This window comes from Erpetoichthys calabaricus, chromosome 12 (genome assembly GCF_900747795.2).
Source record: "Erpetoichthys calabaricus chromosome 12, fErpCal1.3, whole genome shotgun sequence".
Lineage (NCBI taxonomy): Eukaryota > Metazoa > Chordata > Cladistia > Polypteriformes > Polypteridae > Erpetoichthys > Erpetoichthys calabaricus.
Window position 1 is genome coordinate 122,011,669 of NC_041405.2, and position 19,008 is coordinate 122,030,676.

The following is a 19,008-nucleotide window of genomic DNA, read 5'->3' on the forward strand; positions in this document are numbered from 1 at the left end:
ACTCGCATCATATGTGGAAGCTGTCAGGACCATAAAAATACTTTGTTGTAATGAAAATTCCGTTGTAAAAATATTCGTTATAATGGAATTTTACCTGTATTAACTGTCTTTAAATTTTACAGTAAAAATGATAAAATTATTATTTCTTCATACTAAATAATTTTGTTGTCAGTCCAAAATATTTTTGATCTTTAGGCTAAGCATATGATTTAAAATAAATTATGCACAAAACGCAGTAATATTTTGCGCCAATGAATACATGCTGTATGTGTGTCACATAGAGATGACATTTTCTTTTTGTGATTTATCCCATTAGATTGCCCACTGGCTTCAGATCTCACCATATCTGACTCCTTGCTGGTGATGGTTTCTACAATAATCTCTTTGGTAGCCTCCTACACGCGCATCTAATCACAGTTTGGCGATGAAATCATTATCATCTCATTAGTATAAACAACCGATAAATCATTTTCATTCTGCTTGGATTGCTGAATCCTCTGTGAACTCTCCTGATTCTTGTACCTTTCACCACGGTGGCATTCAAGGTAAGGACCCCAGTCAGGTGTAGGAGAAGAAATTTGTCTGAGGCGCTGTTTTGGAAAAAGAGAAATATCAAAATATTTTATTTTTCTTTGTTTTAAAACTTTTTTTAAATATTCATAATCTTGCCTGCTTAAAAATCCACAATGAGACTTAATTCTATAGGATAGTCAAAATTACAGGTGTGTCTCCAGCTACCATGCAACATTACCTTCTTATTCATTGAATATATTAAAATTATATTACGAAATGTCAAATGTAAGGTACATGGTTTAACCAAACACAAAGACAATTCATTCAAAGCAATACTATTTGAATAATGTTGACTCTGCGGTTCACATGCTATAAAATCAGTTAGTCATTCTCCAACCCTCTATATCCTAACACAGGGTCATGGGGGTCTGCCAGAGCCAAACCTGGCCAGCACAGGGCACAAGGCAGGAACCAATCCCAGGCAGGGCGCCAACCCAGAGCAAGACACACACACACACATACACACTAGGGACAATTGAGGATCGCCAGTACACCTAACCTGCATGTCTTTGGACTGTGGGAGGAAACCAGAGCACCCCGGAGGAAACCCATGCAGACACGGGGAGAACATGCAAACTCCACGCAGGGAGAAACTGGGAAGTGATCCCGGGTCTCCTTACTGCGAGGCAGCAGCGCTACCACTGCGCCACTGTGCTGTCCATGTTATAAAGTATTCATTATAAATTATTCACATACTAACAGTAGCTGTTAAATTCTTCACTTAGTTAGTTGGTAGTGGTCTACATATAAGCCCACTAAGATGCAGAAAATACAAACAGCAGACATTCTCTTTAATTTTAGTTTCTAGACTTACTTCGAATATGCCTCCCTTTGCTTTTGCAAAATTGAAAACAGCAAATATGGGAATCCAGATGATGCAGAAGGCTATCATAAACCATCCAAGCACCGTTCCCCATACTGGATAGAGAATAGGTCCATATGAAGGTGTTGAGAATTTTACCATGGACCACACCAATATGATCTGAATATATATATATAAAAAAAAAAAGTTGTATTAGTCTTGACTTCTAAAAAGGTCATATACACTTTGAAAACTGTAATTGTTGACATTAAAACTTTTCTAATTAAATATACACAGTATTTGGAATACCTTTGTAGACTGAAAGAGGCGGCAGGCTTCCCGAATGGAAGGACAGGGGGAGGTAGCTTATAAAGGGCATTGCCTCCCCCGAACCAATACGTCGCCATAGATTCCCGCAGGGCACGCTGGAAGTTAGAGTTTGCTACAGCCCTGCTGGGTTCTGTGTGGATGGCCAGGGGGTGCTGCAACGATTGTTGAGCACTTGTGTATAGGTCTCCCGCAGGTCATAAGGACACGACACTGGAAGCACTCCCAGGAACACGATGACAGGAGCCACCTCGTTTCAACCGGGGTGTCAGAGTCGGGTGGAAGAGGACGAAGCTTGCCAGATGAGGAGCAAGGGCGGAGCGAAGAAGAGAAAGAGAAAGAAGAAGAAGAAAGCACTGTGTCTTATTTGTATTGGTGCTAGGTCAGCTTTGGAACCGTGCTGCGATGGGGAGCAAGGGAAAAGTGCTTCCCCACTATAATAAACGTGTGCTGTGTGGCAAAATGTGTGTCTGTGTCAGGGCTTGGGCGACTGGAGAGCCATCTGATGGCAACAAGTCATTATTATTCATGTTATTATTTTTTATTGCAAAAAAAAAAAAAAAAAGAAAGAAAGAGTTAAAACAACATCATCATCGGCAACCGTGAATATGAAAATAAGTATGACATCTATGGTCATTTTCTTGTGATTTGTAAAAATGTTTAGTCAAACTGACGCGTTACTTGTATGTTTCTGTTACCAGATTACACACAGCACACTCAGTCCTGCTTTGACTTTGTAATTGCTCCCTGCAAACGGCCCGTTATGTGTGCTTCTTGTCTTACAGCATACCACTCCTGTAAAAATACTAATGCAGGTATTTTTATTACAAAAAAAGTATTTTGTTTGTGAGGTTACTCGTTACTTTAAAAAAGTAATTGGACAACGTAATGTTGTTGTGACAGATTATTCCAGCCAGGAGAAGGAACAATGCAATCGCTTGTACATTTGCCACCTGGAATTTATTTTGTGGACGCTTCTACCTGTGGCTGCTGTAAGCATGTGCAGCGCTACACAATAGCAGGCTGACGGAGTGCAACGTTCAAGAGAAAACTACAAAAACTAACAGTAATTTGGGTAAGGGTTTACATGCCCACTAACTGTGTTATTCGCTGAGGAATCTACCAGGTTTCTCAGAGGCCAATAACCTTATTTCTATAACCAGAATGAGGGTTTACGTGGCATTTTAGAAATTAGGTTTCCGTGGATAACCGGGTTATTGAGGCGCACGTTGACGCACTGAATATATAAGCAACTCAACCACGAAGCAAAATTGGCACCAGGTTACATTTAGGAGAGGCACTGGTTTTCACATTGGAGCACATTATCTTTGATTCATAACAGATAAGCCTGCAAGTGCACAAGCAACAGAACTTCACCCAGCACAACATAATGCTGAAGGATCCCACTGCAACAAGCCAGAGAAGATTGTATCAATCAAACCCAAGTAAGATGGCATCAGTACTTTTGCTTTTAAGTTTGCTGTTTCAACATCTCATTTGTAATGTTGTAATGTTATATACTTTATTGAATGCATTCCTAACTGGCACAACCAGTATAAAATACTATCCTGCATTGCATTTTGAGTTGCCTCCTCTGGCCGTATTTTTAAACTGTTGGGCAAAACTCAACTGAGGCATTGTGATACTAAAGAGTCTGTTGTGGAAAGAAACTCTCGGTGGATTCACTCTAGTATGAATTCTACATGGAGCTCTCTTTATAAAATATCTTTGGATTATTATTATTATCTATAAATACAGACAGACAGACAGACAGACAGACAGACAGACAGACAGACAGACAGACAGACAGACAGACAGATAGATAGATAGATAGATAGATAGATAGATAGATAGATAGATAGATAGATAGATAGATAGATAGATAGAGTTATATGAAAAAGTTTGGGAACCCCTCTCAGCCTGCATAATAATCTACTCTACTTTCAACAAAAAAGATAACAGTGATATGTCTTTCATTTCCTAGGAACATCTGAGTACTGGGGTGTTTTCCGAACAAAGATTTTTAGTGAAGCAGTATTTATAATCAAATGTGAAAAACTGGCTCTGCAATAATTTGGGTCCCCTTGTAATTTTGCTGATTTGAATGCGTGTATCTGCTCAATACTGATTACTTGCAACACCAAATTGGTTGGATTAGCTCGTTAAGCCTTGAACTTCATAGACAGGTGTGTCCAATCATGAGAAAAGGTATTTAAGGTGGTCAGTTGCAAGTTGTGCTTCCCTTTGACTCTCTTCTGAAGAGTGACAGCATGGGATCCTCAAAGCAACTCTCTAAAGATCTGAAAACAAAGATTGTTCAGTATGATGGTTAAGGGGAAGGCTACAAAAACCTATCTCAGAGGTTTTAACTGTCATTTTCAACTGTAATGAATGCACAGTTGCTGTTAAACCCAGCAGGTCAGGCAGGCCAAGAAAAATACTACAGACAACCCACTGATCACCTCCAAAGACCTGCAAGAACATCATGCTGCAGATGATGTATCTGTACATCGTTCTACAATTCAGTGCAATTGGCACAAAGAACATCTGTATGGCAGGGTGATGAGAAAGAAGCCCTTTCTGCATTCACGCCACAAACAGAGTCGCTTGTTGTATGCAAATGCTCATTTAGACAAGCCAGATAAATTTTGGAACAAAGCGCTTTGGACTGAAGAGACAAAAATTAAGTTATTTGGTCATAAGAAAAAGCACATTGCATGGCAGAAGAAGAGCAACGCATTCCAAGAAAAATACCTGCTACTTACTGTTAAATTTGGTGGAGGTTCCATCATGCTGTGGGACTGTATGGCTAGTTCAGGGACTGGGGCCCTTGTTAAAGTCGAGGGTCAGATGATTTCAACCCAATATCAACAAATTCTTCAGGATAATGTTCAAGCATCAGTCACAAAGTTGGAGTTACGCAGGGGTTGGATATTCCAACAAGACAATGACCCAAAACACATTCATGCAGAGGGAGAAGTACAATGTTCTGGAATGGCTATCACAGTACTCTGACTTGAATATCATTGAAAATCTATGGGATGATTTGAAGCAGGCTGTCCATGCTCGGCAGCCATCAAATTTAACTGAAGTGGAGAAATTTTATATGGAAGAATGGTCAAAAATACCTCCATCCAGAATCCAGACACTCATCAAAGGCTATAGGAGGCATCTAGAGGCTGTTATATTTACAAAAGGAGGCTCAACTAAGTATTGATTAAATATCTCTGTTGGGGTGCTCAAATTTATGCACCTGTCTAATTTTGTTATGATGCATATTGCATATTTTCTGTTAATTCAATAAACTTAATGTCACTGCTGAAATACTACTGTTTCCATAAGGCATGTCATATATTAAAAGGAAGTTGCTACTTTGAAAGCTCAGCCAATGATAAACAAAAATCCAAAGAATTAAGAGGGGTTCCCAAACTTTTTCATATGACTGTATTACTTAATATTTAAGAGGAACTTTAAGTCTCTGCATGACAGCTTACTTATAATGCAAAGGAGAGTTACAAGTCAAAGACATAATATAGAGAGTTTTAGTGATAATATAATTTCAGTTATAAAGTGAAAAGCACAAAATACAAAAATACAAAATTACTGTACTGTATAGAGTTCTACCTTAAAAAATTAAAAACTATTTTAAAAACAGAAAGGAGTCTTAACCTTCAACAAAATGCACAGATTAAATGTGGTATTAAAAGGGAGGTGAAGTACTGTATATCTACAAAGATTTCATTTGGAAATATCCCTTGTGACATTTTTCTGCTGCAACCAATACAAGTTAAATGTTAATGTTTTTGAAGTGAGGGAGAATGAATAAAAACCTCATTTGATTTATGTTTAACTGGAGCATGGGAAAATAGTTAATTTCAGACAGTAACTTATTAATGGAAAAGCTAGAAGTCTTAGAATACGAAAAACTTTACCAAAGCACAGGACACACTTGAGAGGTTTATGTTTGGGGCGAAGTCTAAATGGAGAGGAGGATTGCTTCATTATTTTCTGAGTGGAACACTTCCCATCTGAGAATGGACACTTTATACAGTACATCACACTCACCGAGAGGTGGAATGAGCCTCGTAAAATGTGTTGCTGTACAATCTCATTACAACTTACTTATTCTTAATATTTATGTACAATGGTATTACAACTTACTAATTCTTAAGACTTATGTCTACAAGTATGATCCCAGTAAGCTCTGCTTGAATTTTATATGTGACGTATTATTTCCCAGGTATGAATTATTCTGTGGTATTTGAAGGGGCTCATTGCTGACCATTTTTGGTATGTGGGTTGTGTCGTATACATTGCTAAAGTACATGCCAGGTTGTGATAAATAAAGCTACAGCCACAACCACTGTAATAAACAACAATTTGCACAATAGTCGGCTTTTATTTTTAAAATGTATTTTTTAATTATTATAATTTAAATACCAATTTTTGCTAATGATCCTGACAGATGAGTGTCCTCATTTAGTGGAGTTGAGCGCTGAAATTTTACCATTTTGTTTATTTATGCCTCAATATAGGGGTGGGGGCATACAACCCAAAAAAAGACAATATGAAATTTCCCTTAAGCTGGCATGAAATTCAGGACTGTACAAATTAACCACAAATGAATACAATACAAAATACCATATTACAAATAAGAAGCTTTTGCAGTACCAATGTTAGGTCAGAGACTGGGAAGATTTGTTCTGCAGTTTTAGCACACACTGTACATTTATAGTGCTTAATTCAAACTTGACCCAAGATAGGTTTGGGTCTGTTCATCTCAGAAAATAACAAAATAAGCTTTCATTTTAACAAGAAATGCATCTCACTCATAGTTACAGTATTTTCAGTTGAATATGCTTAGAGGTTGAATCCTAAGACTGAAAAAACCATTTTTGGAATTATTTTTGTGTGATTTTCTGTGTGTGTGCTTGTGCGTGTGTGTGTGTGTGTGTGTGTGTGTAAACATGATAACTTGAGTACACTTTCACTTCGGTCAACCAAATTTTGCATACAAGTATTAGGTACAAAACGTAGATTTCTATCAACTTTTAGGCTATTTCCGCTAACCGGAAGTGGTACTTAACCTTTTACTCATGCAACTATTCAACTTTACTTTTATAATAATTGTTTAATATATTATTAATTTGATTTGATTTGTTGTTGATGGTTCCTTAATATACATAATATAAAAATATAATCATTGTCTTGCGGTTTACTCCTCAAATGTCCATCCCCATATCTGAGTATACTGTATGAGAAAGTTGAGGGGAAACCACTCCCGATTTTTCTGTTTGGAGATGGACAGCACCTGTCTGAATGATCCTCACTTTTACATCTCCAATATTATGAATTGTTCCATTTTAAAATAAACCTCAAATGCAGTACTCACCGTAAGTAAACAGGGAGAAATGAAAAACCAGCAAGCTCTCCACCACAACCAGAAATAACAGTTTTTCTTGCCAATCATCATTTCAATATCCTCGATGAATCGATTTCCTCCTGGAGAACAAATGAGCAGAAGCAAAATGAGATAGCAAAACTTTTCACATAACAGTTTTATAAAACTTATGAAACAAAAACCAAAAGGATTTGATTTGGCCTTGACCCACAAAAATAGCAAAAGATGCTAATGAGAAAAACGTATTTACACAGTAGTATTTCCAACTTTTATTTAACTCCTATCTCTTCATATCCACAGAATGGCAGAAAGTTTCAATTGAGTCAGGTTTTTAGGTCTTTAGAAATTCTCCTGTTAAACAAGCTTGTATACATTCAGCTATTTTTTCTTTTTTTCTCTCTGTGTCCTGAAAGTTATGCATGACATCACTGTACTTTTGGCTTTGAAAATGGACCTCAGAGGAAATGAAAGACAACAAACTCACTGCTGGGAGACTCCAAAGTTAGACCACCAGATGAGCCCACCACAGTCGTGAACACTGGGCTCCACTGAGTACCGAAGAAAGACCCGAGTGGCAATGAGAGACCACCTGGATTTTTACCTTCCATTTTCTAATCACAATGGACACCTGAGGTAACATTTTGTTCAATGACCTTAATTCGTTTTCTTCTTCTTGATTGCAAATTGCCTTTACCATATGTTATTTACTTACATTTACAGGTTAATAACCTACAAGACTACAAGCGCCTAAAAATTACATTTATGTCTGTATGCACAATAAAGCTATTCATTTATTTGTATCCATCGTCTTTAATGAATTTGATGGTAACAACACCATTTTTCTTGTATGCTTTGACAGTTGTATGTATACAGGTATATGTGTAAGGTGTCATACATGTGCGCTTGGGGGCTCATTTAATGGTAATTCCACCCTAAGTCGAGGGTTGGCACTGTTGTCTAATGACGACAGGAAGCACCAGTGGTGTCACTTCTGGGTCATGGTTTCCTGGACCTGCCTCTTCCAGTAATGGTTTCCTCTTAATGGGTTCCATTGCCATCTTGAGATAATCTAATCTGTTGACTTGCGCCTCAAAAGATGTCTCATATATAAAGTTTGAACATACTTAAGATATTTTCATGATTTTGATAGAAAGTAATGTCTTTTTATCAAGATACCATGAAATTGACTTAGAAATACAGGTACAACATTAATAATATGGCTATTACTGCTAGAAATTTATGATTTTTGTTATTTATTATTCACATATGACTCCAAAGCTGGCGGCACGGTGGCGCAGTGGGTAGCGCTGCTGCCTCGCAGTTGGGAGATCTGGGGACCTGGGTTTGCTTCCCGGGTCCTCCCTGCGTGGAGTTTGCATGTTCTCCCCGTGTGTGTGTGGGTTTCCTCCGGGCGCTCCGGTTTCCTCCCACAGTCCAAAGACATGCAGGTTAGGTGGATTGGCGATTCTACATTGGCCCTAGTGTGTGTTTGGTGTGTGGGTGTGTTTGTGTGTGTCCTGCGGTGGGTTGGCACCCTGCCCACGATTGGTTCCTGCCTTGTGCCCTGTGTTGGCTGGGATTGGCTCCAGCAGACCCCCGTGACCCTGTGTTCGGATTCAGTGGGTTGGAAAATGGATGGACTCCAAAGCTCCATTTTCAGCAGCAATTCCTTCAGTGTCCTAATGGTCAACTCCCTTAGCTTATCCAAGTAGCAACAGTCATTAAAAACACTAGTAATGTCTTGGCTATATTTTAAAATGGAATGTAATGGTATTTTGATAAAAAGGGATCAATTTCAATCAAAAACATGAAAATTTCTGGACATGCCCATTCTTTTCACTAACAGTGTATACTAAAATGACCTTGGTCTATAACACACAAATTATTAAAAAAAAATATTTGCTATTACAATCAGTAATTCTTACAGTAGCTTCAATAAATCAAAATGAAAAAAAATCTAATTTCTCACAAGGGGCATTTGAACATACACACTGAGCTCATTATCAGCCGTTAAAAATAAGCCTGACAAAGAGGTTTACAAATAAGTTTATTTTACCATAGATGTAGATTATCCCAACGAGTTCCAAGACAGCAGCTATTAGAGGTACCCATCCAGAACAGAAGTGATCAATTAAATTCACCCAGTAGATTCCAGCCTATGGAAGACATCCATGATGAATTAATACAACATTGATACAACATTCCTTATCTATCTATCTATCTATCTATCTATCTATCTATCTATCTATCTATCTATCTATCTATCTATCTATCTATCTATCTATCTATCTATCTATCTATCTATCTATCTATCTATCTATCTATCTATCTATCTATCTATCTATCTATCTATCTATCTATCATACATCCACACATTCTTTGGACCAATTTAGGGTCACCTGTTTTTCTGTTTGTCTGACCTGCATGTCAGTTGGCATTTGGGAGAAAAACTGGGGGTCCCTGGGGAAAACTCACACAGATATGGGGACAACATCCAAACTCCACAAAGACAATAACCTGGAGCACGATTTAAACCCAGGACACTGGATCCATGGGGCTAACTACTCTACCAGCAATAAATAAATAAATATTTCCATAATCTAATTAAAATTAGCACATTGAAATGATACCAAATAAATAACACAAGGTGTTTGAATTACCTTGGGCCCCTTGCTGTGTGCAGTGCCACTTAACATGATTTACTTTCTATAGTGGCAAAAATGTACAAATAGTAAAAATGATAAATTCACACTAAAATTTTGTTCATCAGTCATTTAACTTGGAGGCCCTAATTACTTTCTTCAGTCATCTGCCACATTCACTTAGTTTTGTGTATTATTTTTTTTTTTTTGGTCTGCCTATTTATTGGTATTCACATCTTGATATGAACTACTTTTCCTTTTTATATTATGATTTGTACTTCATAAGACATACTTCTATATCACAGAATGTTTTCCCAGACACATGTACTACCTGAATTTGTTTAATGTGGCAAGGGGGTACAGTAGCTAGTACTGCTTTCTTACAGCTCCAGGTACTTTAGATCAGTTTTTCTCACAATCATGGCCTTTGATAGATAGATAGATAGATAGATAGATAGATAGATAGATAGATAGATAGATAGATAGATAGATAGATAGATAGATAGATAGATAGATAGATAGATAGATAGATAGATAGATAGATAGATAGATAGATAGATAGATAGATAGATAGATAGATAGATACCTTTTTAATCCCAAGGGGAAATTCACATACTCCAGCATCAGCATACTGATACAAAAAACAATATTAAATGGAGATTTGTGGTAATAAGGTAATATTTGTGGAGATTGTTAGGGTTTTTCTCTTTGGCTATTCCGATTTCCTCCCATACCACAGATATGCAAGTTAACTGATCACTCCAAAATGGCCTGGTAAGAGTAAGTGTGACTGTACCTTGGAACAATTTGGTGCTTATGTTAAACCTGGAACATCTGATCTCTGTTAATCTAAAACTGGATTACAAAAGTTTGGGAAATGGAAAGATGTATGACTTTTTATTTTTAGAACAAGTGAATTAGTAGTGTAGCTGAATTATCACCTTACAGATCTTCAGATCATATTTGAGGATATTCACCACAAATTATGGTTAGTTATTTTTTTGACCTTGAAAACAGTTTGCCTGTATTTTAAATATGTTATGTAGCAACTGCTACAAAACACTTTCCAGGTTTGTTCAGAAGACACTTCAGAGCATCTTTCCATTCTAAGATTTTGTAGTATTAGTATATTAAAAACATTCATATCAAGCCGTGTCTTATTAAATGAAGAACAATTGATTGAGTGAAAAATTATTTTAATTTAGCATATTAATAAAAATCAAAAGTGGGAGCTATAATTTTCACACAAGGATATCAAATCACACATGGTGTACCTCAGCAAATTAGTAGTATAGCTGAATTATCACCTTACATTCCTTCAAATCATGACTTATTTGTTAATGGGCTGTTTAGTGATAGATTTTGTCAAGAAAAGGCAATCTGTGTCATGTTATAATAAACTTCAGAACATCTGTGGTTGCCTTATATTTTAATTATCTTGCAGTTTTGTGTTGCTTATGGAAAATCACTTTGCGATGGGCAATGCAGTGAAAGGCACTTTATAATGATGATCTTCTATAATGAAGATTAAATGGTATAGCTCTTAAAATCTATCCTTACTTCCTAACTGCTACTGCACCGGTGGCAGAAGTAACACGTTCAGTATCACCTAGAGAGCCAGGGATGTGATTTTAAACCTTCAGCCTTGAGATCAGAAGTGCACTTCCTTAGTCATTACAAGACATCACCGTCAGTTTTAATTACATTATCAGCTACTTGGTAATAACAGCATCATTTTTGACAACTTAACCATTTTCCATATTAAATTGTTCCTTCTCCCTACCCCCCCATCAGGTTAACTCAAAAGATTTACTTACCCCAGTTACACAGGGCAGGCCAAGAAGATAAAGCACAACACAGGCAACTACTGTAATGAGGACTCTCCTTGAACAAAGGTACTTGGGAAATTCATCTTGTAGCACTGATGTAATGGTTTCTAGGAAAAGATAAGCATTCATTTACTGCAACTCCAGAAAAAATATTCAAGAGTTTTTCATGAAGCAATATGTGCTTAGATGACCTCTAACCAGTGTTGTCTACTCGATATGAAAGATAGCAACCCCGAGTTGGTTCTGACACAATTTTGGATGTCACTCAACCCAGACAGGTTTTACCCTTTTCTATAACTTCCATTTCTCTTGTCTTATCTGTTATTACACACTTTACTAAAGCACTATAGGAAAATTCAGCCATTTTCATCAGAGCCGCCTTAACGTATGGGCACAATGGGCAATGGCCGGGGGCCCCAGGACCATAGGGGCCCACAATGTTTCTGATGCCTATGCATGTTTCTGTTTTTCTATCAAAACAGGGGCCCCAGCACACTACTTTGCCCCGGGGCCAATGATGCTGGTTAAGAGAGTCCTGATTTCCATTCTTCTCATCAGCACGCTTTGCCATTTTTGTTATTAGATAATTACAGCCTCTTCCTATAGAGAGACAGCTTAGTATTCTATTTTAGTCCTGACTCAGCAGCAGGTTTTTACATTCACTAATGAAATGCAGTGGTCAAAATGGGAGAACATAATTACAGAACAGATGAAGACTGAGAATGTGGCCTACAATGTGTGGTCACACCACCATTATAGTAGGACTGACCTTTTTTCCTGTGGATTCAGCATAACACTGAGTAGCTACTGTATATTATAATGATAAAGAAATCAATACGGAATGCGTGGGCATTCTCATGGGCTTTTATACTTAAATGGAAAGAGGACAATCTAAGAGCAAGATGACTATTTTCCCTATTGCCAGCTGACATAGAGAATGGAGTTCTGAATTACTGAATTAAGTGAAAGGCAGGCTGGACTGAAATGTCAGGCAATATTAAACACTTCTAGATCTTCTCCTTTCCTCATCTCCTGATTCTTTTACCCAGGCATCAATTTGATTGTCATCAGTGTGACATCACACTCAGATTTGCTAAATAATGATATGCACTTGTACCACATTTCTCTAAATGTGGATAGACTGGAAAATCCATCTCTGATGCTGAAGATGTAATCAATTTCCTGCACAACCACATAATGCACCTGTACTTGTATTGCAGGTTTCTAAACAAGAACTGAATTCTAATCATATTACCAGTTTTTGAACCAGGATGAAGGGGTAATGGGTTTTTAGGGGAGTATTCCAACTAAAAATTCATGTGAAAGTGGGGAGAACCTAGAAAGGCACCTCAGATGGAAACTAAAAATGGCCGCCTACACTGATATGTTCAGGTAGACAAAAAATGAGCAGTTATAGATAACAAATCACATATCAGGACAGAATAATATGCAAACCATTACAAACTGGGACACTTACGAATTATTGTAAACTGAGTGCCGAGACCGAGCGTCAGTAGCATAAAGAAGAAAAGGACAGACCACAGTGGGGATACGGGCAACTTTGCTAGGGCTTCTGGACATGCAATAAAAGCCAAGCCAAAGCCTAAAGAGATAAAAAGAATTGGGTAAAGTCAAATATATTCCATTTCAGCAGAGGTGAAAGGCGGCTCTAAGAAGGAGCAGTCTAGAATAGAGGAGTCCAGGAAAATTCAAGACATACTATAACTTAGGTCAAAAGTTTAGTTATACATGGCAGACTTTCACTGACACTTAGTCCAATCACTTTCTTGAGAACTGATGTAGAGGTAGCAAATATCAGAATAGTATGAAGTGTCAGATTTACAATTTAGAATTAACAATTCATCTAGTTTGTGCATCGTCTTTTTCCTAATATAGAGTTGTGGAGAGCAATAGGCTATAACTGCAGCACTAGGTGCACTGTAGGAACCAACACTGGATGGAATTCCAGCCCAAATAAAGTGTCCACTAACTTTAAAAGAGAACATTTATGGTTACTAGAATCAGTTCTGGATAAGGTATCTGTCCATGATAGGGCCCGCATGAAGCCACTTTATAATCTCTTGTTAATCTAACTTGCACATCTTTGGGATTTGTGAGGAAAATAGGTGTATTGACATCTCACTAGGGAGATGTTCCACACAAAAACTGATCAGGCATGTGATCTGAACGCAAGACACTGAATCTGTGTATCTGTACTAAACAATGTACAACTATGTGCTTCCACTGCCTTTTATTTCTATAAAGAATATTTTTTAATAACAATTGATCAATTAAATAGACAACTTAATTCCTTTCTTAATGAGAGTACAGAGTAGTCCCAATACCTGATTGGGCGACTTCAGACACAGGCTTATGTGATATACGAGCAATGTGCCCAAGGACAGAAAAGATGGCAAATCCAGCAAAGACACTTGTAGCGAAGTTGGTAAGACAAATGATGATTGCATCTGAATAGCCGTTGTTGTTGAATTTGTTGTACGAAGACAGGGCAACAAGGCCTCCCCATGCAGTAGAAAGGGAAAAGAAGACCTGGGTGGCAGCGTCCTTCCAAACCTTTAAAACAACAAAAAAGGAAATATAATATTAAGTTAACTTAAAGGCTGATTACTGCTACATGGGAGCATCTGGCCTAAACTCAGTAACAGTTTAAGGGGATATACAGAGCCAGTTTATGTACTCTGGTCAATAACTTTTTAAGGGTTTTTTTAAAGGTTTTAAACGTGCTCCTTGACAGGACAGAGATGACAGTTCTGTCTCTCAATTAAAAGTATGCAAAGGTATCTTCTTCTTCAAAGGAGTACGTGTCAGGAGCAGGAAATGTCTGAGAGAGAGAGAGAGAGGGAGAAGCAAAAAAATCAATTTCAAATCTGACAGGAGCCCGTACAGGCTTTTTAAGTAAGTGGAGTACCGCACGAGAGGCTTATCACGTGACAGAGCCGCCAGAAAGGTAAGGAGCAATGTGAAGGTCAACATTTTTCAGGGGTTTTCCCAGGAGCATCTGTATTCTCTAGGGGTGCGATCAGCCCCCAGCTCACAACAGCAACATTGTTGTTAGCTGTTTGAAGTTCAAGGCCTTGGTCACAGCATTACACCATTTGCTTTGCCTTGAACTATGCTGGTTTAGAAAATGGGCTGATGGAAATTTTAGAAATATCTTGGCATTATAGGTTTATAGGGTTTTTCGTTTCCACAAGTACAGGGTAAAGTGAAATTCTTAGTTACATATGCTCTGAAAAAATCAAAATGTTACCACTATCCCTTCCCTAAAAAATCCCAGAACAAACAGTATATATTTTCCTGGGGTGCACCCCTAAACACTGGGGTGTCTGTCTCTTACAACATCTACTTTTTTGTAGCTAATAAAATTTTATTTACTAGCTCCATGTAATCTCCTCTAAATTTATTTGTAAAATACAAATATTATAACATCTTTATAGTATGTTTTATGGTGAAAATAACTTGCATTTATCCATAGAAGAAGACAAGCAAAGGCCTTAAGACTCAAATCAAAAGCTGTTTTCACAAAAGGATATCAAATCACATGGTGTACCTCAGCGTCAGACAGCTTTGAAATGTCTGAATGAGTTCCTATGTAGTATTCGATTCCTTCCCGAGCTCCTTCCAGAGTTACTCCTCGTATCAGCAGGATGATCAAAACAGCATAAGGAAAGGTCGCTGTGAAATACACCACCTAGGAACATCAAGGACAAGAAGTAAGTTAGTGTTGCATATGTACATCATCTGCAGGCACTTTCCAACTGCATGAACGTTTTTTTGAACCAAGAACTTTTTAGAAGCTCAGGAACTTTTGTAGCATTCCCTCCACTGAAACTTGGCATTTTATAGTTCTGACAGTTTTTTCAGCTCCTGCTCCATGCTAGGAACTATCATGTATGGGTCTCAGGTGACGAATTGTGCTGACTGGTTGACCACAAGCACTGAAGCCATCTTACAAAGTTGTTTGTACTTTGGAAAGTTATGGGTGAAGATGGTGTGCTGCGCTACCTTGAAGCAATAAGTGAACTCCAGATCATGCATCACTTTCTACCCCATTACTCTTCTTTGCACAGTTGCACATTTTGCATGAAGGTTATAGTTCCTGTTGTGCGGTATGAATGTAATGCAGAAACCAATCTCTCTGTTATATAAAAAAAAAAAAAAAAACTTGTGACAAGACGTGATCTTCTGAAGAGAGACAGAGAGACACTTCAGAAGAGAGAGACACTTTCACTTCCCGCGAGACACGCACGTAACGTCATACTGGCAACCTTTGTAAGCAAGTCCCTTGCTACACATGCAAGTTTCAGATAATGGAAGTAGGAAAATTCGAAAGTCTCAAAGCATACAGAGATCGCATAGTGTTTGAGGACAAAAAGACAGGTGCTGTACAGGCTTTTAGACATAAGAAGCGCCGCCCTAAATGCCGATCATGCGGAACGGAAGCAGCTGCAAGACAGCTGCAAGCCACAAGTCCTGCGAGACAGGCACTTCAGATTATACTTGCAACCTTTGTAAGCAAGTCCCATGATACACATTCACAGCAGGTTACAGATAATTGAAGTAAGAAGTTTTGTTGAAATGCGTGAAAACATCACAGTAGCGCAAACAAACGGAAACTATTACTTACTAAAATAATGGAACAGCGAAAAGAGATGGCATAGTGTTTCATTCAGCCACACTCCTCACAACGGTGCGTGGCGCTGGTGGGAGGTAGAGAAGTGGTAAGCAAACGATGTGCAGATCACACGACACATCAGCAGTGGTTTCGGAGAAGAGGCCGTGTCTCCTTGGGTTGTGCTCAGTCCCCCTCTTCACAATGATGTGAAGCGAATTGGGGGGATTAGAAGGGGTTGGCGAGCACCTATTCCTATGGTGGGAAAATACCTTATGTGTGAACAGGTACATGCTGAAAGCTGAGAAAGGCCTTGGGGGACTGGGGATGACTGCTGAATCTCAATGGTAGATAACGCTTTTATCCCATCTTTCTAACTATTCTAACAGTTCAATATCTTCTATTCAGAGATCAAAACAACCAGATTATCTTCTCCCATATAAAGCAGAAATATCTATTTTCTTTATTTTTAATTCAATTTACAACAAAAAGTTTGATTATCTTCTCCCATATAAAGAAGAAAGCTCTATTTTCTTTATTTTTAATTCGGTTTACAACAAAAATAAAGTCTATTTACATAAATAAAATATATCATACCTTTCCCAATGACTTTATTCCCTTAAACAAGGCAGCACCAACTATTATCCATGCCAGCAGGAGGCAGAGAGCAAGATGCCAGATAACACCTCCAGATTCATCTAATCCACTCGATCGACGAAGGGCTACTTTGCTGAAAATGTAACACAGATAAAATTTAAAATATGCAAACAGGAGTTCAACATAAAAACCTGCTTTTAGGAGCTGGACATACAACACATGCAATATAAGGCAACACAACAAACCTCCCAGATTAAGATGTGAGTGCAGCCATGCAACGGGTGACACTGCAGCTTCACACTGAAGAATGTGAGATTTTTTTTACTGTGGCAGGAGTGCCAATCCTGCCACCAACCCCCAGGTTGTCCCTGCAAGTTGGAGGACCTGGATGCAGATTAACGTCATACCAAGGACAGAGCAATTGCACGTTAAAGGCCTTGCTCAAGGGCCCAATGGAGCAGATGGCATTTAATCGTTAAGGAACTCCAATGTCTTCAAAAGCCTCCTTTTTGCTTTAATTTCTCATTTGTTTTTGGTCTCAACCGTTACGGGAGATAGACGTCTGAAGCGGAGCTCCATTGCAGCGGCTTTATTTTTTCTCTTATTTCTTATTATCCCGAGGTATCCTGTATTTACCCAACCTGAGAAGTTTCTACTACAGTATATAAACAAGAGTAACAAGAATGGGGGTCAGAAAGAAACAGAAACTTAAAGCTACACCCAAGTCTAGACAGGCATCAAGCCCAAGTGCAAGGTACGGCCTTTCAGAGACTGACCTGGAACAGGCAGGCAAAAGCACAACTTCCCAGGTCACTGCTCCACTGCATCATCTCCAGTTGAGAGCGAAAATGGGAGCGAAGGTGCAAATGATGCAGGTCACAACAGCTCGCTGATTCCAGAAGTTCACTTGAAACTAGAAATGGCCTTGCAGTCCGGGCTTTCATCTACTCCTGGCGAGCCTGAGGCATCCACTGTAACTGGGGTTGCCACCTCACCCGCGGAGCATGAGAGCCGAAACGATTTGTCCATACTGAAGGAAATGATCGTAACATTGGCCACAGCATGGTCATAAGTGAGCTCAAGAAAGTCATTCAGAAAAATATGAAGAAAGAAATAAATGGCTTGCTCAAGACAAATGAGAAGCTACGGCTGGAGATGTAAGAGCTGCGGTAGGATAATAAAGACTTGGAAAAATGTACATTTAATCATTTTGATGCAACCTTTAAAAGTATGCTGGGAAAAATTGAGGAACATATTCAGGAAAATGCATCTAAACTGGGAGAACTTGCCAATCAGCTGGAAGACGTTAAGCAGACATTCATGACTCGAATTGAAACAGCGGATCATTTTGCATCTACCGCCGATGGAAAAGCTACAGCTGCGAATTCCGAATGCAAAAAACTCGGAGAGAGACTTGCAGCTCTGGAAGATGGATGCAGAAGGAATAATATTAGAATCAAAGGTCTACCGGAGAATTGTGAAAGTCCATACCCAGTGAACTCGTAGCCGAACTATTCTCAAAAATAGTTGGAGAGGACTAAATCAGATATAGAGATAGCGGCATCTTATCGCATACATGGATCAAATACCTCTAAACCTAGGACTCTAATTGTCCGCTTCGAGAGATTACAATTTAAGCTTAATGTAATCACACTTCTCAGACAGAAACAAGAGATTATATTTGAAAATAACCACATTCGTATTTTCCTTGACTACTCACCCTCAACAGCTGCTAAACGTGCAGCTTTTAACAACATTAAACATCGGTTATGGAAAGCCAATATCAGATACAGCCTCTTGTATCCTGCCAGACTGAAAGTGGATATTCAAGACAAATATTACATCTTCTCCACCAAGGAGAAAGCAGAAAAAGAGTTAAGAAATCTGATCCCGACAGTTTTTTGAAATAGTGAGTCGCATCCTGTCATGGCATGGCAAGAAGATATTACCTGCTGTCTGATCCGCTTGTAACGATAGTTGTACCATAATTATACATCTTTTTCTCTTCTTGGACACTTTTTGTTTATGCCTACAATTATAGGCATATGTGTGGAAGAAATTAAAGTGTTTTGTTTTTTACTATTCTAAAGGAGACTGTTTAACATCATACCCTTGGTTTATTGTTATTGTTATTATTGCATTAGGGTTTACTATGCTTATCAAAGGCCACTTTTTAACACCATTCCCTGGGTTTACTGTCTCAA

The 19,008-nt window shown here is 38.4% G+C and overlaps 1 protein-coding gene across 1 annotated transcript; it reads right to left on the bottom strand.

The window, feature by feature from the left end:
* Positions 1–248: 248 nt before the first annotated feature.
* Positions 249–18,800, bottom strand: LOC114663137 (sodium- and chloride-dependent neutral and basic amino acid transporter B(0+)-like). The gene is made up of 10 exons (XM_051935401.1): positions 18,754–18,800; positions 16,805–16,937; positions 15,146–15,286; positions 13,920–14,148; positions 13,052–13,177; positions 11,563–11,681; positions 9,160–9,259; positions 7,095–7,204; positions 1,388–1,555; positions 249–590 (listed from the first exon to the last, which is right to left on the bottom strand). Exons 1-10 carry the CDS (start codon positions 18,798–18,800, stop codon positions 408–410), a joined length of 1,356 nt encoding a protein of 451 aa, XP_051791361.1. The 3' UTR covers positions 249–407.
* Positions 18,801–19,008: the final 208 nt, after the last annotated feature.

What these genes read in the sequence shown, in the direction of transcription:
- LOC114663137 (XM_051935401.1), bottom strand. Translation starts at nt 18,800, where the DNA reads ATGTATAATTATGGTACAACTATCGTTACAAGCGGATCAGACAGCAG. An exon ending in ACAAGCGGATCAGACAGCAG is followed by an intron (nt 16,938 to 18,753) that starts GTAATATCTTCT and finishes TTACATTTTCAG; the next exon opens with CAAAGTAGCCCTTCGTCGAT. An exon ending in TGGGATAATCTACATCTATG is followed by an intron (nt 7,205 to 9,159) that starts GTAAAATAAACT and finishes TTTGTTCTCCAG; the next exon opens with GAGGAAATCGATTCATCGAG.